Source organism: Ictidomys tridecemlineatus, chromosome 6, assembly GCF_052094955.1.
Source record: "Ictidomys tridecemlineatus isolate mIctTri1 chromosome 6, mIctTri1.hap1, whole genome shotgun sequence".
Taxonomy (NCBI): domain Eukaryota; kingdom Metazoa; phylum Chordata; class Mammalia; order Rodentia; family Sciuridae; genus Ictidomys; species Ictidomys tridecemlineatus.
Genome location: NC_135482.1, coordinates 7,062,994 through 7,086,445, shown reverse-complemented (window position 1 = coordinate 7,086,445; position 23,452 = coordinate 7,062,994). Strand labels below are relative to the sequence as shown.

The 23,452-nt window shown below is 35.7% G+C and overlaps 1 protein-coding gene across 1 annotated transcript in view; it reads right to left on the bottom strand.

Moving 5' to 3' along the window:
- The window catches only part of Slc25a17 (solute carrier family 25 member 17), a 52,020-nt gene that overhangs the window by 17,338 nt on the left and 11,230 nt on the right, over positions 1 to 23,452 (bottom strand). Inside the window, exons 2-4 of the mRNA XM_005322222.5 lie at positions 8,167 to 8,227; positions 6,010 to 6,076; positions 3,487 to 3,638 (exon numbers count right to left, since the gene is read on the bottom strand). Coding sequence (XP_005322279.1) covers positions 3,487 to 3,638; positions 6,010 to 6,076; positions 8,167 to 8,227 — 280 coding nt within the window. The remainder of the gene's footprint in view (positions 1 to 3,486; positions 3,639 to 6,009; positions 6,077 to 8,166; positions 8,228 to 23,452) is intronic.

The window sequence follows — 23,452 nt, the reverse complement described above, 5'->3', positions numbered from 1 at the left end:
CTCATTGGTATTTTTCATTTCCAAAATATTCATTAAAAGGTTAAAAATGAGGGCTGGGGCTGTAGCTCAGTTGGTAGAATGTTTGCCTAGAATATGTGAGGCACTGGGTTTGATCCTCAGCACCACATAAAAAGAATAAAATAAAATAAAGGTATTGTGTCCATCTACCATAAAAAATTTCTTAAAAAAGAATGAGGTCTTGTTGATAGTATTTTGAAAAATGAATTTATCTCTAGTGCCAAATAACACATTGAGATTACAAATAGTCTTGTGGTCTAAATTTGTTTAAACTATAGTCTTTAAGTTCTTATGTTGTAAAAGAAAAGTTCATATATGATGACTTCAACCAAAAAGCCTTTCAAAGATAATCGTAAAACAATGTAGCAACCATATAATCCAAAAGTTAATATCCTCTAAATGGAATGTATCTTTTTCACTATTTGGTTGTGATATATTAGATACTGGGGAAGCAATGATGAAAGAAGTAGAAACATTTCTGGCCCTCCAGAAGTGTGCAACCTTCTAGGGAATACTGACATTGAATGAGTAATTGCAGGCATAACATAGAAGTTTACACTTGGGGAGCTATCCTCTCATAGACGGATGAGATCTAAAACTTTTTTTTTTTTTTTTTTAAACTCTCATCCTATGTATTATAAGGGCACAGGGAAAGCCTAGGAAATAAATAAACAAAAGCACGAAGATGGCAAAGCTGAAGGGGAGACATAGCTTTCGATTTGGATAAGACAACTTCTCCAAATCTTCTAAGACTTCAGGTGCTTTCAAAAAGTAAATAAGATTTTAGTTTTGCATATTCCTTTGTTTATATACCTAGACTTGAAATTAAGCTAAAAATCAGGACATGAGACCCCAGAAAACTCACAATCTAATTTCAAACAACCAAAAAAGTGCTTAGAACCTAAATGGGCAAAAGATTTCAACAGCAACAATAGCTCAGAGAATGTATGTTAAACCTCAGAATCCTAAGAAAATAGGATGAACATTATGTATCTGAATGTACTTAAAATAAGTTGCTGATTTACCACACCAAAACAAGTTTGCTGATTTTAAGACACCTTTATGTCAGCCCTTCATAATGTCAGAGATCACTGCTCACCAAGAGGGAGCAGCCCAGGAGACAGAAACAGCATAAATGAAAATCTCAAATATTCCTTTAATGTTAATAGAATTGCAGAGTAAAACAGGGCAAAAATCACAGCAATGGAACAAAGCACTACACTACTTTGTTTTAAAACTGTTCATGTGCTTTGTCCTTTGACACCTTTGTTTGGACAGAAGCCATTTCATTAACTATGGTTAGATTCTCAGTCTACTGATACACTCAATGACAATATTCTTATAAAGAACAGCCAACTATAAGTCCTTCCTTGGGTTTCTTTTCTGTGCTTTGTAAATATGTACATCTTTTTCAGGATTGTAGTGAACCTTACTCGCTGTGAAGGAATGGAGTTCCTACTAAATGTTTTGGCACCAAGAAGGAATTGGTAGTTAGCATGGGAGGACACCTATACCATAATGCTTCACCACAGCAATAGATACCACTAGCAGAAGTGGGCTTGGGAAAAGATAAAATTCACTTTTGGTAAGCACAGAACTCAGTGAACAAAAATAAAAGAACATGGGCATACTAGTATTGGCCCATTGGTCACAACTGCATTCCTTTTCCCCTCCCCTTGAATCACATGGTTGGTTCCTCTGGCTAGCAGCACCCATCCTGAAGCTATCTAGGGACCCACTAATAGTCCTGTTATTAGCATAAACTAGGATATTGTTGAAAGGAGCTCATTAGAAATAACAAAAGATACTACCACTCAGGAAATGCCAACGGTTTTAGGAGCTGTGCCAAACACCAAGGACAAGGTCTACATATATGTTATGATATCACAAAAAGGACTTCTACAACTCAAGAACAAAAAATCAATAATCTAATTAAAAAATGGGCAAAGGAGCCAAACATGAGGATGCAAAACTGCAATCCTGGCTACTTCAGAGGCTGAGGCAGAAGGACTGCAAGTTCAAGGCCCTGCCTGGGCAACTTAGCAGGACCCTGTTTCAATATAAAATTAAAACCAAAAAATGGTTGGAGGTATAGCTCAGTGGTAGGGCATTTGTGTAGTATTCATGTGACCCTCTGTTCAAGTCTTAGTACTGGGGGTAGAGGAGAAGGGCAGAGGACTTGAAGAGATATTTCTGCAAAAAGTTCATGAAATGTTCAATATCAGAAAAAGGCAAATCAAAACCACAATGAGTTATCATTTTATACCTATTAGGATGATTATTATGAGAGAACAGAAAATAACAGTGTTGGTGAGAATGTAGAGACATTAGAACTTCTGAACTACTGTTGTTGGGGATACAAATAGTACAACTGCTGTGGAAAACAGTATGAAGGTTCCCTCCAAAGGTAAACAGAACTACACAAAATTCAGCAATCCCATTTCTGGGTATATAGCCAAAAGAGATACCTGCACACCCACGTTCATAGCATTACTATAAACAATAGCAAGAGGTGCAAGCAACCCAAGTATCCATCAACAGATGAATGGATAAACAAAACGTGATATATATATATATATATATATATATATATATATATATATATACACACACACACACACACATATATACACAATGGGATATTATTCAGCTAAAAAAAAGAGAAATGTCACATGTTATAACTTGGATGAATGTTGAAGACCTTATACAAAGTTAAATAAAAAGACCATTACTGTATTGAGTCCACTTACATGAGGTACCTAAAATAATCAATTCTTAAAGACGAAAAATAGAATGATGGTTACAAGGGGCTGGGGGAGGGGGTGGGGAGAAGGGATGTGAAATCAGGTCTGTAAGACAAAAAAGTTCTAGAGAGATGTTTCACAATAATATGAATACATTTAACAACTATGAACTTACTTAAATGGTTAAGAAGATAAATTTTATGCTATGTGGTTTTCTACCACATTAAAAAAATATATCAGTGGGATTGGTGTTGTGGCTCATGATAGGGCACTTGCCTCACAGACCTGAGGCACTGGGTTTAGCACCACACCAAAAAAATAAATAAGTAGATAAAATAAAGATATTGTGTCCATCTACAACTAAAAAAAGTAAAAAAAAAAAAAAAAACAACAACAAAAAACACATCAGCAGGGGCTGGGGATGTGGCCCAAGTGGTAGCGAGCTCGTCTGGCATGCGTGCGGTCCGGGTTTGATCCTCAGCACCACATACAAACAAAGATGTGTCCACCGAGAACTAAAAAATAAATATTAGTAAATTTTCTCTCTCTCTCTCTCTCTCTAAAAAAAAACAAAAAAACAAAAAACAAAAAAAAACCACATCAGCAAATTGACTATACTCTTTGTAGCATTATTTTCTGCTACAATAATCTCTTCAGAGGACATATGAACCACAAGATAAATATTAAAACACAAAAACATTTTATACCCAGAAAACCCCATTACCTGCAACAAATCCAACTACCAGATCTTTTCCAGTGGTAGAATGTTGACCTTTGACCCAGACTGCTTTGAGACTATTAAAAGTGTAGAAATAGACAAAATTGGAGCAGCAGAGACTGGAAATAACTGGAAACCACCCTCGATATGGTGCAAGGCTGAGGGAAAAATACAATAGGCAAAGTAAAGGTCATGGAAAAAAGCCATCAGAAACTGCCTGAGAAGTCCTAGCAAAGTCTGATCGTCACTCACACAGTCTCAAGGTTTACTTCACATTATAAAGGACTCCAAATCACATACATATTTTATATTCTGAAGGATGTCCAAATCAAGAAATTCTTTCTAGCATTAATAATACCAAAGAAACACCACTAAGACAATGTCTGAGCTACTGATTTTCTCCTTCAATTGTCTTTAGTAACATTAGTATGTAAAATTAGTGACAATTTTACCATGTCTATTAGTTGACATAGCATCATTAACATTTTATTATGGGCAATAACATTTAAAATTAAATAATTACAGAAAATAAGTACACACAAATGATGAGGGCATGTCATAAAGACAAGAAAACCAGACTGAAGGGGCTCCAACTGGCCAAATCAGGGACAATTTGAGCCCTGAAGTAATAAAGTAATCAACTGTAAAACACTGAAAAAGTAGGAATTTATGGGTCCATACTAATAATTAATTACTTAATAGAAGTGGGAGGAGGGGCAAGCAGTAGAACAATAGAATACAGTAGAACACCAAGATGAATAAATACAGAAGCAATATTGAAGTTAGAAAATCATCATTTTAAATTCATGGTAAATTCAAGGTAGAAATTTTGGCAAAGAACAGGATATTTGCATTTGTCTTAAATATCTCCTCATAAACTGCTTATATTTGCAAGAGAGGAAATAAACAATCATACAATGCCTAAATCAAATGTAAAAAGTCATAAATAACCAATGGAGCAGATAGATAATATATGACTCCAGATGTGATATCCTGAGAAAGACACTATACCAACTACACATTCCATTTGTTTGTTTTTTAAAGAGATGAATTTTTGCCTTGCTGTTCAGGCTGGGCCTGAATTCCTGGCTTCAAGTAATCCTGCTACCTCAGCCTCCTGCCTCAGCCTCCAGGGTAGCTGGGACCTCAGGTCCATGCCACTGGACCCAGTCACCTATTTGCTCATTATTCTGACCAAGAGTATATAACCTCAATCTAATTACTGAAGAGATATGAGGCAAACCTGAAATAAGAAACATTCTATTATTATTATTACTATTTATTTATTTTATTTTTTGGTATTAGGAATAGAACCCAGGGATGCTTTACCCCTGTTTTTGTTTTTTTTTTTTTTGTTGTTGTTGTTTTTTGACACAAGGTCTTCCTAAACTGCTGAGGGTCTTGGTAAATTTCTGAAGCTGGCCTTGAATTTACAATCCTGCCTTGGCCTCCCAAATCACTGGATTACAGGCATATACCATCATGCCCACTTTTGTGTGTGTGTATGGGGGAACTGTATTCTTTTTTTTTTTTTTAATATGAATCTTTTTTGTAGATGGACACACACAATGCCTTTATTTTTATGTGGTGCTGAGAATCGAACCAGGATCCCACCCGTGCTAAGAGAGTGCTCTACTGCTGAGCCACAATCCCAGCCTGGGAACTGTATTCTTTGAAAGTGTCAATGTCATAAGGGTTAAAAGTCTTTAATGTTTGTAACTTGTTTTTTTTTTAAATTTGAATTTATTTATTTATTCTTTATCTTTTATTGACTTTATTATTTTTTAAATACAGGACAGCAGTGTAATGCATTACAATTCTTATTACACATATAGAGCACAATTTTTCATATCTCTGTATATAAAGTATGTTCATGCCAATTATACCCTTTATAATAATGTTTGTAATTTATTCTCAAATCTGAAAAAATTTGTGTGGTATGTGTATGTGTGTATAATAAAAACAAGAGGGAGGAAGAAGAGTATGAACACAGATGGTAAAACAATGGAAAAAAAGATTAACAACAGTTGAATCTGGGTAAAGCATATACTGGTGTTCTTTGAATCAATTTTAGTTTTGTAATTTTAAAATTATTTCTAAATAAAAATAATTGTTCAATCTACCTGAGTAAGTCCAATAGAAATGAACTAAACAATTATTATCTTTGGTTTATTATTAAACAAAGCACTGATTTCCTGGAAGATTCCATGATCAAGAATCAAACAGCTGGGACTGGCAAGATGGCTCAGTGGTAAAGCACTTGCCTAGCATGCATGAGGTCCTGGGCTCAATCCCCATACCACATTAAAAACAACAGCAACAACAATGGTTAAAAAAAAAAAAAAGAATAAAATGGCTAACTACTGATCTTTAAGGAACTGAAAGCAGCACACTTATAAGACAGGCAATTACAAATTCATAAAACCTTTCATGAGGGCTATGAGAATGGAGAATTTATGTGTATTGGAGGCACAATCTCCTGACAAGTTGCTTTGTTTAACAAAGTTGTGAAAATGAGATGGTACTCACAGGCCTTCTTCTTTAATGATTTCCAGGAGCACCATGTGTGTAGTTTTTGACTTTCTTTTCTCATCAACTACAAGACCAGAGAATATACAGGTAAATTTTGAGAATATTATCTCCAGAATTAGCAAGTTTCACTAAAAATGCCATTTCACTGAGTAGTCTTTCATCTGATCCTTTTTGAGTTCCCTAGTTTCTCAGATCTTTCTGTGGTATCTCTGTGCTAAATCCCCAACTATAGATTCCTTGAATTTCATCCATTATTCATAAAGTATTTTTAGTTCAATTCCTAGTTTCCAAAGTGAAGATTTTCAAAGATTTTATTTATTTCTAAATAAAAACTTAAAAAAAGAACAGAAATTTATCTCATATTTTATAGAGCTCTTGGTTTTTATACATATTCTTATTTTTTAACCCTAACACTTTATAAAACAGAGGAAATAAATTATTATCTTCCTTTTACAAAAGAGGCTACAGACACAAAAGCAAAGTCAGAATTAAAACTCAAGTTTCCAAAGTTTCAGGCTTGTGCTACTTTGTTTCCTAATCTTAAAAACAAAGAAATTTTAAAAACTCTTAAAAAAAAAAAAGCTCTGTTTTTCCTGCCATTCTCACCGAAAACAAAACTCCCTTCAATTGACTTCAAATTTCCTACCTATACTTAAAAAACAAATGGAGAACATAAATATATATGGTAATTAACCAATTTCCTAAGAATTGTGAAAACGAGATGGTACTCACAGGCCTGTATGTACCAGTATGGCTCATGAAATAGCAAATTAGAAAATCCCTAATGAAGGTAATCTGACAGTAACTATCAATATTACAAACTCATTTACCCTTTGATCCAATAATTCCATGTCTGGGAATTTATCCCAAAAAACTGACAGAAACAAACTGGCATATGAACATTTCTATTCTTACATCATATTTGTAATAAGCACCCAAATATCCACAGTAGGGGAAGGGTAAACAGGCTATGGTGCATCCATGCTATGGAATGCTCTATAGCTCTAAGGATTAAGAAGTTCCTTAAGTGTGATCTGAAAAGTCTTTAAAACATACTGTTAAGTTTAAAATTCAAGATACAAAATCGTATGTAAGGTGTACTTTTTGTGTAAGTTAGGGAGAAAATTAGGATTATATATTATTCCATAAAGAAAATCTTCAGGGCTATTCAGAAAACTAGGAAAGGCTACTATTACTCAGTCTCTGAGACTGCTACTCTACAGTGGACTCCAAATCCTAAACATTCCTATTCCCTTTTCCTTCCCCCTCCTTCCTTCTCCTCCCTTCCTCCTTTCCTTCCTTCCTTCCTTCCTTTCTTTTTCTTTTTTGGTACTGAGGATTGAATCCAGAGGTGCTTTACCACTGAGCCACATCCCTAAATCCTTTTTTATTTTGAGACCAGGTCTTCTTAAATTGCTGAGGCTGGCCTCAAATTTGTCATCTTCCTGCCTCAGCCTCCAGAGTCGCTGGGATCTTGCTGTACTGCCCAAGCTGGCCTCTGAACTCCTGGCTCAAGCCATTCTCTTGTCTCAGCCTCCCAAGTAGTGGGGACTACAGGTGGTCACTACGAAGCAGTGCTCCCTCTTACATTCTGAAGAACATTCAAATTTAGAAATTTTTTTCTAGCATTGCTGATTCCAAAGAAACAACACAAAATCAATGTTGACTATAATAAAGAAGAAACGGGGTAAAGGCAGACAAGAGTGAGTTTTCTGTGTACTACACACCATTTTATTTATCTTGCCTTTTGAATTATAAAAAATTAATGCCTATACAAAAACTCTACATTGACTCTCCATTTTGTTTCCTTTGAAAAGTCAGATGGTACTGGGGGTGTTACATTTGCCTAGCATGTGTAAGGTTCCATCCCCAGCATCCCCCAAAAAAGTTATATGGCTTACTAGAAAGAATTGTAATGATTCAAAATTATGCAAGCCCATTTAGGTTCTCTCAGATTAGAAAATGGCTAAGGCTATGACTCATCTATATATGATCTTCGGCTAAGTAGGAAACAACAATGATGACCAGTAAAGTCAGTGAAAGCAGAGTTCTGTGGGATCTCTACAAAAACAGAATCTCCTTACCTTAATAAAGAATTCTAAAGAAATGTTTGCTTCCTAATACCAAATGAACAGAAAAATAATTAACACTCACCCTGAAGACGAAGTCTAGCTGTGTCCAAGGGAAAAAACACTGTCATTGCAGTCACACTTCCCTGAAAAGTTTAAAAGAGGTTTTAGCTATTACAGTATCACAAACACAATGAGCAAAAAAAATTTTTTTTTTCTTTTTGCCCAGTACTGGGGATTGAACCCAGGACCTTTCTAGGCTAGGCAGGTAGTCATCTCTTAGCTATATCCCCAGAGGTTTTCAAATTTTATTGGGTCAGGGTCTCATGAAGTTGCCCCAGATGGCCTCAAACTTGTGATCTTTCTGCCTCAGCCTCCCAAGCAGCTAGAATTACAGGAATGCACCACACCAGGAGCAACAACTTTTATTTTCACTTTATTTATTTAGGAACCATGGATTGAACCCAGGGGTGCTTAACCACTGAGCCACATTCCCAGCCCTTTTTATTTTCAGACAGGTCTCACTAAGTTGCTTAGGGCCTTGCTAAATTGCTGAAGCTGGCTTTGAACTTTTGATCTTCTGCCTCAGTTTTCTGAGTTGCTGGGATTACAGTTGTGCTCCACCACCCCCAGCAGCCACAACTTTTAAATGAACAAAAGCTCATTATTACAAATTGCTCAAACCAAGTTTTCAGTGAACACATAATTTTTTTTTTTTTTTTTTGGTACTGGGGATTGAACTCAGGAGCACTCGATCACTGAGCCATATCCCCAGCTCAATTTTGTATTTTATTTAGAGATAAGGTCTCACTGAGTTGCTTAGCACCTTGCTTTTGCTGAGGCTGGCTTTGAACTTATGATCCTTCTGTCTTAGCCTTCTGAGCTGCTGGGATTACAGTTTTGCACCACAATGCCTGGCTGAACACATAATATTTTAATCCATTTGGATTATCTAAATTAAAATTTAGATAATTTTAAATTTCTACTGTTTTATGCTTAAATAATATAATTTAATTTTCCAGACAAGATCTCATTTATCTCTCTGATACTTAAAAAGAAAATGTAGTAAGTGGTAAATGAATTTTAAATCTTTTGTAGGTTAGTTGCTGATACCATGAGCACTCTCTTATGCCCTCCAAAGCTGAAATATTCAGTAGTTAAATAGATACACACTTCTATTTTCTGTGCTTAATCAATATATTCACCATAAAGTAAAAAGGCATGTAAGAATCATACTATTCTTTAGAGTTTTGAGCTGGGTTCCCTGGTATACACCTGTAACCTTAACTACTCAGTAAGCTAAGGCAGGAGGATTCCAAGTGTAAGGTCATTCTGGGCAATTTAGTGAAATCCTGTCTCAAAAAGAGCTGGAAGTATTGCTCAGTGGTAGAGTCTTACATGCACGAAACCCTGGGTTCAATTCCTAGTACTTAAAAAAGAATGAAAGGAAGGAAGGACAGACCCCAAAATAGTTTTTTCTTTGTTGGTATTTTAAATAAAATACAATATATAAATTTGCCCAAGGTAATGCAATAACACAAATTATCCACCTTTCCATTCATAAGACATTAAAACAGATAAAAATCAGAAGCACCTATTTAGGGATGAAATTATACACATGAATCTTCCAGTTCAATTTCTGGTTTTCAACCCAGATGCAAGTCCACTGGTGTATAGTCTCAGGCATAAAATCAAGTTTTAGGGGGCCGGGGTTGTGGTTCGGTGGTAGAGTGCTCGCCTAGCATGCATGAGGCACTAGGTTCAATCCTCAACACCACATAAAAACAAAATAATGTGTCCACCTAAAATGAATAAATAAAATGTAACTAAAAAAAAATCAAGTTTTAGGTCAGTGATCTAACAATATTTACATGTAATATTTTAATCATAGCAACTAGAAACTGTGTGATCTTTAAAGATAAGTGTGAAAATTTGCTGGATGAATAAGTCAGTTTGGCCAGGTGCAGTGGAGCACATCTGTAATCCCAGCAGCTCAGAAGGCCGAGGCAGGATGATCAAGAATTCAAGGCCAGCCTCAGCAATTTAGTGAGGCCTTAAGCAACTCAGTGAGACACTGTCTCTAAATGAAATAGACAAAGGGTTGGAGATGTGGCTCAGTGATTAAGAACCCTTGGGTTCAATCCCTAGTACGCCCCCCACCAAAAAAAAAAAAAAATAGGCCATCTTGCTTGACAAGAGAAAACATTATAATATTATTATTATATTAGTATTCTATGAAACTCAGATAAAATGTTACCTCCTCTTTCCCATCAGGCTACAAGGTTGTTCAGCTCCCTAAGTTCTCTCTTATAGCACTTAATATTACAGTTAAATCTAACAACTCTTCTATGTTGTGAGAATATTTGTTCTGTATATTGGCACATCATAGATTCTCAATTAAACATTTATTTAACTCACTATACTTTTAGTTATTTATGCTTTTTTGATGACTTCAAAATAAATGTCTTTTTCTAGTAATAACTGGATGATACTCAATGTCTTAGGAAACAATGGCCCACATAGACTGCCCCCTCAAATTTATAAATCCATGATTCCTGCATCTTTGCTCACTTTACAAGCAATTTTCAAGAAAAATGGGGCTCAGAAGTCAGAGAAACCTTACAGTATTTCTTAAAGCTGTGTGATGAATGCCTGGTCGCGTCATGCAGTACACTGCCTGGATAGGACATCTCCAGGCCTACAAAGAGCTTTTTAAATAATTTGGCCACTTCCATTTCTCTTCTCTGTCAACTTTAAAGAGAATTCCTAACTTAGAAGCTATACCTAGTGAAACACCGAGAAAAGTCAACAGTCAGCTTATTGGTTTATTTACCTCCTTGAAAACTGGCATACAAAAATTCAAATCAATAAAATGAAATAAACTGGGCATGGTGACTCATTTCTGTAATCTCAGAGGCTCAGGAGGCTGAGATAAAAGGTTTGCAAGTTTGAGGCCCCTCTTAACCATTACTGCAAGTGAAACTTTAAAAGATTACCAAAGTTGGACATCTAGGTTGGTTCCACAGTTTAGCTACTGTGAATTGTGCTGCTATAAACATTGATGGGGCTGTGTCCCTATAGTATGCTATTTTAAGTTCTTTGGGTATACACCAAGGAATGGGATAGCTGGGTCAAATGGTAGTTCCATCTCCAATTTTCCAAGGAATCTCCATACTGCTTTCCACAGGGGATGCACCAATTTGCAGTCCCATCAGCAATGTGTGAGTGTGCCTTTTCCCCACATCATTAACAACACTTATAGCTGCCATTCTGACTGGAGTGAGATGAAATCTTAGAGTAGTTTTGATTTGTAGCACAATTCACAATAGCTAAACTGTGGAACCAACCTAAATGCCCTTCAGTAGATGAATGGAAAAAGAAAATGTGGTATACATTCACAATGGAATATTACTCAGCAATAAGAGAGAAAAAATCATGGCATTTGCAGGTAAATGAATGGAGATGGAGAATATAATGCTAGGTGAAGTTAGCTAATCCCAAAAAACCAAATGCCAAACGTGTTCTCTGATAAAGGAGGCTGATTCATTGTGGGGTTGGGAGGGGGAGCATGGGAAGTTCAGACGGACTCTAAATAGGGCAAATGGGTGGGAGGGGAAGGAAGCGGGTACAGGGGTAGAAAAAATGGTGGAATAAGATGGACATCATTATCCTAAGTACATGTATAAAGACACAAATGGTATGAATATACTTTGTATGCAACCAGAGATATAAAAAATTATGCTCTTTATGTGTAATATGAATTGTAATGCATTCTGTTATCATATAAAGCAAATTAGAATAAAATTAAAAAAAAATTTCTGTAAACCTTGAAAAAAAAATTACCAAAGACAGGGCTGGGGATATAGCTCAGCTGGTAGTGTGTGTCTTTCTCACATGCACAAGGCCCTGGGAGGAGGAGGAGGAGGAGGAGAAGGAGGAGAAGGAGAGGAAGGAGAAAGAGGAGGAGGAGGAGGAGAAGGAGAAGGAGAAGGAAAAGAAGGAGGAGGAGGAGGAGAAAGAGGAGGAGGAGGAGGAGGAGAAATAATAATAATGAAAAATTTTTTTTGTGGACTACTCTGAAGACAAAACATATAGTCCAGTGTAGTGTATGTCCTGAACTTGTTAATAATGAAATGTATAAAAATATACCCCTTCAAATAAACAATTTTGACTATCAAAATGTACTCCAAATCCTAAAAGTAATTTTAAAACACGGGCATCTGTACATCAGAGAATTGCTATATTTGTCTCTTAGCCAAGCAAACACAAAGATGTCTTTTTATAAGCAGCTGTTACCTGAAGCAAAATATTTAATACATATGTGAGTTTTATGCCAAGCTGTATAAGCACATGATTTTTCAGAATTTGAATTAAATTCCTCTTAATATAAATACTCAATGTTTTTTCCCCTGAGGACTGTTAGCACTCATACAAAATTAGAAGGCACAAAAGTCTAAGATAATAACCACAGTGTTCAACACTTGTGCCAGAGAGGTGTAAAATAAATTTTTAATTTTAAGTCCCATAGAATTCGAACCATGTGAGTGGGAGTTCTATTGCTGACAATAATTATAATTTCTAAACACCCTTCTATTTACCAAAAATATCTTTAATTATAACATTCTGTCTCCTCCTTGTACATTTAACCAGTTTGTATTGAGAGAATAAGTTAATTGCAACACAGCACTGGCACTTGGACCAGTGGAGTCCCTTCAGGGGGAAATGAGCAGAGTAGGGCTGGCATGTAGTAGGCAGCCCAAAGCCAGAGTGGTGGAGTCAGGGTTAGAACCAAGCTCTCCTTGACTCCTACCTAAGTTCTAGTACTTCTAGTCCTACTCCAGTTCTCAACCTTTCTTCAACCAAGAGACATATGAATTTTAACTTCACTCTTCTCTTCCACTCATAAAAGTATACAAAATAAACACACACACACACACACACACACACACACACAAAAAAAAAAAAAAAAAAAAAAACCCGGGAAAACGAAATAGAAATAACCCCCTAGTGGTAACTACATCCATTTCCTATGCAGTGTATCTCTATATAATTTTTTTTTAACAAAAAAAGCATGTGTTTGTTTTAGTTTTAAAATGGGAGAAAAGCAAAATCTTTTCTTGCATCGAAAAAAGATTTAATTTGGGCTGGGGATGTGGCTCAGGCGGTAGCACGCTCGCCTGGCATGCGTGCGGCCCGGGTTCCATCCTCTGCACCACAAACAAAGATGTTGTGTCCGCTGAGAACTAAAAAATAAATATTAAAAAATTTTCTCTCTCTTAAAAAAAATAAAATAAAAAAGATTTAATTTATAGAAAACTGTATATACCAGGGCTGGGGATATGGCTCAAGCAGTAAAGCGCTCGCCTGGCATGCGCGGGGCGGTGGGTTCCCTCCTCAGCACCACATAAAAAATAAAATAAAATAAAGATGTTGTGTCTACTGAAAACTAAAAAATACATATTAAAAAAATTCTGTCTTTAAAAAAAAAAAGAAAAAGAAAATTGTATATACCAAATAACAGCACAAAAAGACATAAAACAAGGATGGACCAAACTGAAAGGTGAAATAGACTAATAATCATGGTGGGAGTTTTTTTTAAATTAGAATTATTGGCACATATTAACTGTACAAAATAATGTTTCATTGTGATAATTTCACACATGTACACAAAATACTTTGATTATAAACATCCTATTTCACTCTTATTCTTCCCTTCCTCAGGTTCCCTTTTGCTTCCCTAATGGCCCCTCTTCTACTTCGTACCCACTTTCCCCCACACTACATTTCACATGAGCAAAAAACATGAGATACACGTCTAAGTCTGGTTTATTTTGGTTAACATAATGATCAACAGTTCCATACATTTTCCTGAAAAGTACAAGATTTCACTCTTCTTTAAAACTAAATAATATTTTGTTATGTATAACACATTTTCAAAAAAATTTTCGGGGGCAGGAGGCAATACTGGGGTTGAACCCAGGGCCTCATATATTCTAAAGCAAGTGCTCCATGTATTCCTATCCCAAAAAGTATTTTTTAAAAAGACACCAGAACAAGAGAACTGATATATCCCAGGGATTCTCAAAAGTATTATATATTAATAATATAATAATAATTATTTAACTAAATATTATTTTAAATTCATGTTAATATATTAATATGATATATTAATATTATATGTTCTCAAAGTATATTCAGGAGATCCCTGAATGTCCCCAAGACCTTTCCAGGACTCTGCAGCATCAAAATTATTTTTATTAAGAGTTATTTTGGCCAGGCACGGTGGCACACGATTGTAATCCCAGCAGCTAAGGAGGATGAGGCAGGAGGATGGCAAGTTCAAAGCCAGCCTCAGCAACTCAGCAAGACCCTGTCTCCAAATAAAATATATCAAGGGATGAAGATGTTGCTCAGTGAATAAACACCTATGGGTTCAATCCCTGATACTAAAAAAAGAAAAAAAAAAAGAATTATTAGGAAAGAAGAACTATTCGCCTTTCTTTTTCTTTTTTTTTTAAATGATAGTTTTATTTTTTTTTTTATTTTTAAAGAGAGAGAGAGAGAGAGAGAGAATTTTAATATCTATTTTTTAGTTTTCGGCGGACACAACAACTTTGTTTGTATGTGGTGCTGAGGATCGAACCCGGGCCGCACGCATGCCAGGCAAGCACGCTACCACTTGAGCCACATCTCCAGCCCTCGCCTTTCTTTTTCATTCTCTTACTATAAGATGAAATTTTTAAGAGGTTACAACAATGTGGGTTGTATGAGAGATTGAATACAGAACCAGATGAAAAGATTCAGCTATCTTCTATTAAGTCCAATATTTGCAACTATAACATGAGGCCACTTTTCTCAATATTTTTTGGAAAATATAGTTTAAAAAATATAACATATGTTAATATGTAATAGGCTTAATATTTTTAATGAATAAATATTTCAGCTTTAATATCTAATAAATATTGTTATAGCCACATAAACAAAAGCTCTTTAGAGTGTGCAATTTAAGAATATAAAAGTGTCCTCTGACCAAATAGTCTGAAAACATACCATTAAACACAAAAATCATTACTAACAAACTTCATTATCTTTAAAAAATTATTAGTTTTTTTTAGCAATCACTGCTAACACACCTTTCATCTTATCTTACTATATCAGTGTGACATAAAACAGCTGTTGACATATACTACCTGAGTTGTCCAATGTCTTCTCCAGAAAAATTCTTTAAAAGGCACATAACTTATAAGAAGAATAAATACAGCCTTTAATCAATACCTTAGAGACAATTATTTATTAGGTTTTTTTTTTCCAAAACTTTTTTTAGTTTTCGATGGACCTTTATTTAATCAATTTACTTATATGTGGTATTGAGGATCAAACCCAGGGCCTCACACATGCCAGCAAGCATTCTACCACTGAGCCACAACTCCAGCCCTTATTATAAGAGTTTTTTAAATGAAGGTGTGATAATGTGATATAGTAACTATATATTTGGTCTTTATCCTAAGTTCCCCCCACAGAGGTCCTTGTTAAAACCCTTATTAATTTTCCTGAGGGAGCATGTTTTGTTATAATACTGGTTATTATAACAAATATAATACCTCAAGGTATTACAAATAATAAAGTCTCAAGGGTCTGGGGATGTGGCTCAGTAGTAGAGCACTTACCTTAAAGAAAAGAAAAATATAACATCTTAGTTCCTTGGTCCAGACACAAGGACATCTAAGTTCCTTGGAATCTTCAAAGTGTTAAAGTTTCTTTTCATATGCTAACCAGATGCCTGCGGTCCCCTAGACAGCTTGAGCTTGGTCACCAGAAAGACCAAGGCATGATAAGAGGGTTGGAATTTTCAGTTTTACTCCACAACCTCCAGGAGGGAAGAGGAGCCAAGGATTGATTAATCACCAATGGCCAATAATTTAACCAAAGATGCCTATATGCGGCCAGGTGGTGTCCGCCTATAATTCCAGCAGCTTGGGAGGCCAAGGCAGTAGGATCTAGAGTTCAAAGCCAGCTTCAGCAATTTAACAAGACCCTAGGTAACTTAGTGAGACCTGTCTGAAAATCAAAAAGGATCAGGGATATGGCTCAGTAGTAAAGCACCCCTGGGTTCAATCCTGATATCAAAAAATAAAATAAAAACAAAAAAAGGATTTGGAGACACAAATGATGAATGCCTGAGATAATAAATTTGCCAAAGATCCTTATCTGGTTATTACACATTATATACATGTCCTGAAATGTCACACTGTATCCACAGATATGTACAATTACTAACTGTCAATTTAGAATAAAAAATATACTTAAAAATGGTTTAGAGAGCTGGGTGTGGTAGTGTATGCCTATTATCCTAATGATCTAGAGGCTGAGGCAGGATGGAAGCTGAGGCTGGCCATAAGCAACTTGGAGACCCTTAAAGGGCGGGGATGTAGCTCAATGGTAAAGTGCCCCTGGTTCAATCCTGATACCAAAAAAAAATTTTGGATTTCAGGATGGTAAAACATTCCTAACTTCAAGGGACAGAAGCACCCATGCTGAGGACACTTTGGGACCTTAACCTATGTATCTCTTCATCTGGCTATTCATCCATATCCTTATCAACTGGTTAATATAAATAAAGTACTTTCCTGTCTTTTATGAGCCATCCCAGCAAATTATCAAACACAAGGAGGGGGTTATGGAAACCCCTGATTCAAAAGTTTTAAGTAAGAAGTAAGGGAGACCCCGAACTTGTTACTGGCTCCTGGACTGGGGAGTCTTGTGGGACTAGGTCTTTAACTTGTGGAACTGAGACAGAGACCACCATAGAGATAAATGTACTTCTGGATCTTAATTCAATGGCCTGACATCCGTTAAAGGATAGAATAATTTTTTTTTCCTCTGCTCTCCCATCTTAACTTATAGCTTGTTAGGAATTAAAAACTTGGTGTGTGCCTTACCTAACCCCTTAAACTACCTTATTACCTTCTGAGACCACGATGCTCTTACCATGACATTCCCAGGACAAACAACACAAAGGAAAAAACTTTGAATTTGCCATGAGAATGGCAAATTCCCAGACCCCTGAACATGATACTTGCCATGATTTGTGTTCTCTCTCATTTCCCACCTATGTGTTCTCTTAACAGTTATAGCAATTCAAACCTACCACAAGACAGAGATGCTTATACAGAATGTGGCCTGATATTAAAAACTTACGTGGCTCCAGGATAAGTTTGCTGCTCTCATAGGGGTGGTGGGGGGGAACGACACACCTTTAAAATGTACCTAAGCCAGGTATTAATGTACCTGTAATCAGAGCAACTTGAGAAGGTGAGGCAGGAGGATCACAGATTTGAGGCTAGCCTCAGCAACATAGGGAGATCCTGTATCAAAAGAACAAAAAAGGGCTGCAGATGCAGCTCAGTGGCAAAGTACCCCTGGGCTCAATCCCCAGAACCACACACACAAAAAAGAAATCTTAAGGCAATTTTCATTCCTCAAACTCAGCCCCCTCCCTTTGTTCGGAAAGCCATGCTGACAGTCTGGTCAGAACTAAAAAAAAAAAAAAAGCCTTGCCTGTATCTTCTCTCTCCTCATTTGTTTTCCATTCTACTGTCATCAACTCAAAGTTAGCATATTCAGCACCAGAAGCTGAGGTTAACTTCAGGTAGGTAGTGTCAGAATTGAACTGAACAACCATAGTAGAACAGAAAGACTAGGTAATTGATAAGAACATCTAATAGGATGCTAAAAGATGAAACAAGTGTGAGAGTGGAAATTGAGTTAACATTCTGGAAATTCAAAGGCTACTATGGTTAGAGTATAGAGAGTAAATCGATTTAAGAGTACAATCACAGGCCAGACATGGTAATATACACCTGTAATCCTAGCTATTCAGAAGGCTGAGGCAGAAAAATCCCAATTTTAAAGCCAGCCTGGGCAACTTAGCTAAATGCTCTCTCACATAAAATTTTAAAAGGGTTGAGATTGTAGCTCAGTGTTAGAGTACTTGCCTAGCAGGCACCAGGCCCTGGGTTCAATCCTTCAAGTTTCTTTCCTTCCTTTCCTCAGCTGATCACCAGAATGGACCTTAATATACTTAGCAAAAGCCTCTGACTTTACCTTTGCTTACCTCTAGAGCCTAAAAAGGCTCTATCTATGGTATTATTCAGTCCTAAATATTTTCTTATTTCCATTATGATTTCTTCTCTAACACATATATTATTTAGAAGCGTGTTTCCAGCAAATATAGCAGCATGTGACCTAGACCCAGCTACCTGGAAAGATGAGGTAGGAGGATTAGTTGAGCCCAGGAGTTCAAGGTCAACCTAAGCAATATAGCTAGACCCCAGTCTTATATCTAAAAGATGAAAAAAAAAAATTCCACCAGAAGACTTCTAGAGCTGATAAGTGAATTAGCAAAGTAGCAGGATACAAGATATACAAGATCAACACTCATAAGTCAACAGCTTTTCTATGCTTCAATAGCAATTCTGCTGAGAAAGAAATGAGGAAAACTATCCTTTTCACAATAACCTAAAAACAAAAACAAAAGCACACAAACAAAAAACCAAACTTGAGAATCAATCTAACTATAGCAATAAAAGATCTCTATAATGAAAGTTATAGAATACTGAAGAAAGAAATTGAAAAGACTTTGGAAAACACTGAAAAAAGAAATTGAAACGAACTTGGAAGACCAGAAAACCTCCCACGTTCTTGGAAAGGTAGAATTAATATTGTCAAAATGCCCCATACTACCAAAAGCAATATACATATTCAATGCAACCTCATCAAAATAACAATAACATTCCTCAACAGAACTAGAAAAAAATCTTTAAATTCATTTGAAAGAATAAGAGAACCAGAATAGCCCACCATCCCCCCACAAAAAAAATCCTGAGCAAGAAAAGCGATGCAGGAGGCATCACAATTCCCAACTTCAAATTATAGTACAGAGCTATAGCAACAAAAACAGCATAGTATTAGCATCAAAATAGACATGAAGACCAATGGAATAAAATAGAAAACACAGAGGGAAACCCATATATTTATAGCCACCTGATACTTGACAAAGGTAACAGAAATAAATGTTGGGGAAAAGACAGCCTTTTTAACAAATGGTCCTGGAAAAACTGGATATCCAGAGCTAAGGTTATAGCTTAGTGGTAGAACACTTACCTAGCACATGTGAGGCACTGGGTTTGATCTTCAGTACCACATAAAAATAAATAAATAAATAAAGGTATTGTGTCCATCTACAACTAAAATAAAATAAAATAAAAAGAATGAAATTAGATTTCCATCTTTCACTCTGCACAAAAGGCAAATCAAAATGGATCAAAGACATAGGAATTTAACCAGGAACCTTACACCTGTTAAAAGAAAACAGAGAGTCAACATTCTATCATATAGATGCAGCTACTGACTTCCTTAACTAGACCCTTAAACCTCAAGAAATAAAACCAAGAATCACTAAATGAGATGTGATCAACTTAAAAAGCTTTTACACAGCTAAGGAAATGATTAAGAGCATGGAGAACCTACAGAATAATAAAATATTTGACAGTTGCTCCTCTGACAGGGGATTAATATCAAAAACATACAAAGAACTCAAAAAAACTTAACACCAAAAAACCTCACAAATTGATCAATACATGTGCAAAAGAATTAAACAGACGTTTCTCAAAAGAAGAAACACAAATGGCCAAGAAATATATTAAAACATGTTCAGCATCCCTAGTTAACAGGGAAATACAAATCAAAACAATACTAAGATTTCCTTTCACTCCAGTCAGAATGGCAATTATCAAGAACACTGTAATAGCTGGGCACAGTGGCACATGCCTGTAATCTCAGCAATTTGGGAGGCTGAGACAGGAGGATTGTGAGTTCAAAGCCAGCCTCAGCAACTTCATGAGGGCTTAAGAAACTTAGCAAGACCCTGTATCAAGATAAAAAAATAAATAAAACAGACTTGGGATGTGGCTCAGTGGTTAAGTGCCCCAGGTTCAATCTCTGGTACCAAAAAAACAAAAACAAACAAACAAACAACAACAAAACAAAAAACTCAAACAAAAACAAAACAAAAAACACCAAAAACAAAAACACAATAATATAATGCTGACAAGGATTTAGGGAAAGGTACACTAGTATACTGTGGTAGGACTGCAGATTAGTACAATCACCTTGGAAAGCAGTATGGAAATTCCTCCAAAAACTAAGAATGGAACCACTGTATTAGCCAGTTATCCCGCTGGTATTTACCCAAAAGAAATAAACTCAGCAGACTATGGTAATACAGCCATATCAATATTCATAGCAGCGTAATTTATAATAGACAAATTATGGAATCAGGGGCTGGGATTGTGGCTCAGCAGTAGAGCGCTCGCCTAGCACAAGAGGCCCTGGGTTCGATCCTCATAGCACCATATAGAAATAAATAAAACAAAGGTATTAAAAAATAATAAAAAATTATGGAAACAGTATACTATGCTCCATAAGGTCAAATTTGTTACATGCATTATTCAGTCCTCTATTTTCTTGTTGGTTCCTTTCCCTACACTGTTCTATGGATTATTGAAAAAGCCATATTAAAATCTTCTACTTTGATGATGGGTTGGTATATTTCTCACGTTTTATTAATTCTTGCTTTAGATATTTTGAGTCTGTTATCAGATGGATATAAATTTTAAATTGGATTATTTTCCTAATGTACTGAGACTCACTCTCTATGTCATCTTCTTTAGCTGCAATAATAACACTACTATAAAATATAAGTATTATCAGCATAGTATGCCTTTTCTGACACTTATAACTTCTGTATCCTTATCTTTTAACACTTTTTCCCCCCTGGTACTGGGGATTGAACCCAGGCCTGTATACATGCTAGAAAGTGCTCTACTGCTAAGCCACATCCCCAGCCCTGTATTCTTATCTTTTAGATGTCTTTTGTAAATAGCAGTTTCCCATTTCAAAAGTCAGACTAATATATTCTCTTTTGCAGGAAGTACTTAGTTCATTAACATTTGTTTGAAATTACAGCTGTCATCTTAATTTGTGTTATTTGTCATACATCGTCTATGGTTCTTTTTCTATTTTTTCCTACTTTCTTACTTGATTAGGTTTTTTCCTTATTAATTTTTACCTCTGAAATAAACATAGTTTATTAATAAATAAACTTACCAATTAAAAATATTCAGTATATTTGCCCTCATCCCAAATGACACAAACTGAAGACTATTTACTCCCTTCAAACTTCATGCTACTATTGTCATGTATTTTAATTCTAACTTTTTGATTTTCTTTTTTGCTGTGCTGGGGATGGAACCCAGGGCCTTGTGCATGCTAGGCAAGTGCTCCATCACTAAACTACTTCCCCAGCCCTCTTTACTTTTTAATGACCACAAACAATATTTTTATAGTTTATGTTTGCCCAGGAAACAGCCACATATTTACAATATTTACTACTTTCTAGACTCTTAATTCCTTCTTCCGTTTCCTATCTTCCATATGGGATCACTTTCCTTCTAGGGGAAGAATAGTATCACCTTTCCAAAGAAATCAGAAGTGTTGAAATCAGAAGTGTTTCAGATTTCTAAATATCTGCATATACAAAATGAGATATCTTGAGATGAGAGGCAATTCTAAACATGAAATTCATCTATATACTTTACATATGCAGCCTGAAGGTAACTTTATACAATATTGTTAGTGAACCTTTGTTTCAACTGTGACCCATCACATGAGGTTAGGTGTGCAGTCTTCCATTTGTGATGACATGCTGGTGCTCAAAAAGTTTTAGATTCTGGAACATTTCAGATTTTATGGATGAGGGATATTCAACCTATCTTTCTTTAGAATTTCTTCCTAGTGGCAAACTGGTTTTGATGGTCTTAAATGCCTCTATTTCACCTAAGTTTTAAAGATTTTCATTAGATAACACATTCTAGATAGAAAGTTATTTTCTCTCAGTAACATGAAAAGAACATTCCATTGTTTTCTTTCTTTCCTTTTTTTAAAGTTGTAAATGGACACAATACCTTTATTTTATTTATTTATTTTTATGCAGTGCTGAGGACAGTACCCAGGGCTTCACCATGTTAAGCAAATGCTCTATCACTGAGCTACAACCCCAGTCCCATGGTTTTCTGACTACAATCACTGCATTTGAGAATCAAATGCCAGTCTTTTAATTCATTAATTCTACCTTTAGCTGTGTCTAATATGCTGATAAACCTTTGCTTAAATCTGAATCTGTCCCTCACCTTCAACAGTTATCATAAATGCACAGCTATGTAAATGTTTGAATCTTTACTTGAGCAAAGCAAATGCATATAGTTTAAAAATTCATGTAATATAAATGATAAAATATAATTTTTGACCCACCTTGCTCCATTCTACCCAATCTTCCTCCACAGAGGGAATTTAGTTCTTTTAGCTGTTCACTTCAGAATTTACACTTATAATTAAATAATATATTGATATCTTTTGATCTAGTTTTAGACATTATTTACATTCTATTATAGGGAATGAGAATTCAGCTCTCTAATACCACATTCTGTTTTCTCTTTCCATCCTTCTAACACAGTTATGATTTTTGTTTAATTCAGTGTTCAGTATTCCCATGATATCAATGCATAAGTTATTGATTCCATTTTCTGATTCCATGCAGTACTGCTGCTGCTATCTACTGTTTTCAGTCATAACACGATATTTTACTGAGTTTAGTTAGGTTTGGACTGAGTTGCTCATTTCCCTTAGAACTGTATTTTTTGGACATCTATCGGAGCTCTTAAAGTTATGTATTTGGGGCTGGAGCTGTAGCTCAGTGACAGAGCGCTTGGGGCACTGGGTTCGATCATCAGCACCACATTAAATAATAAAATAAAGGTATTCTGGGGGCTGGGGATGTGGCTCAAGCGGTAGCGCGCTCGCCTGGCATGCGTGCGGCCTGGGTTCGATCCTCAGCACCACATACCAACAAAGATGTTGTGTCCGCCGAGAACTAAAAAATAAATATTAAAGATTCTCTCTCTCTCTCTCTCTCCCTCCTCTCTCACTCTCTCTTTAAAAAAAAAAAAAAAAAATAAAGGTATTCTGTACACCTACAGCTAAAAAATAATTTTTTTTAAAAAAAGATATGTATTTCTGGAGGAACTGTATTGCTTTCTACTAAGAACTCTGAGGCACCATTAATATGGAATCACTCTAAGTTAAATTATTTGCTTAATTAGTTTTTCAAATTATTTATGTAGTGGGAATTTGAGGGAAGGTTTGTGATTTCAAAATGTCAGAGGTGATTTCCTCGGAAAGGAGCAAGATTATTTCCCACTCACTTTTTTTAAAAAAAAATTATACATGGATACAATACCTTTATTTTATTTTAT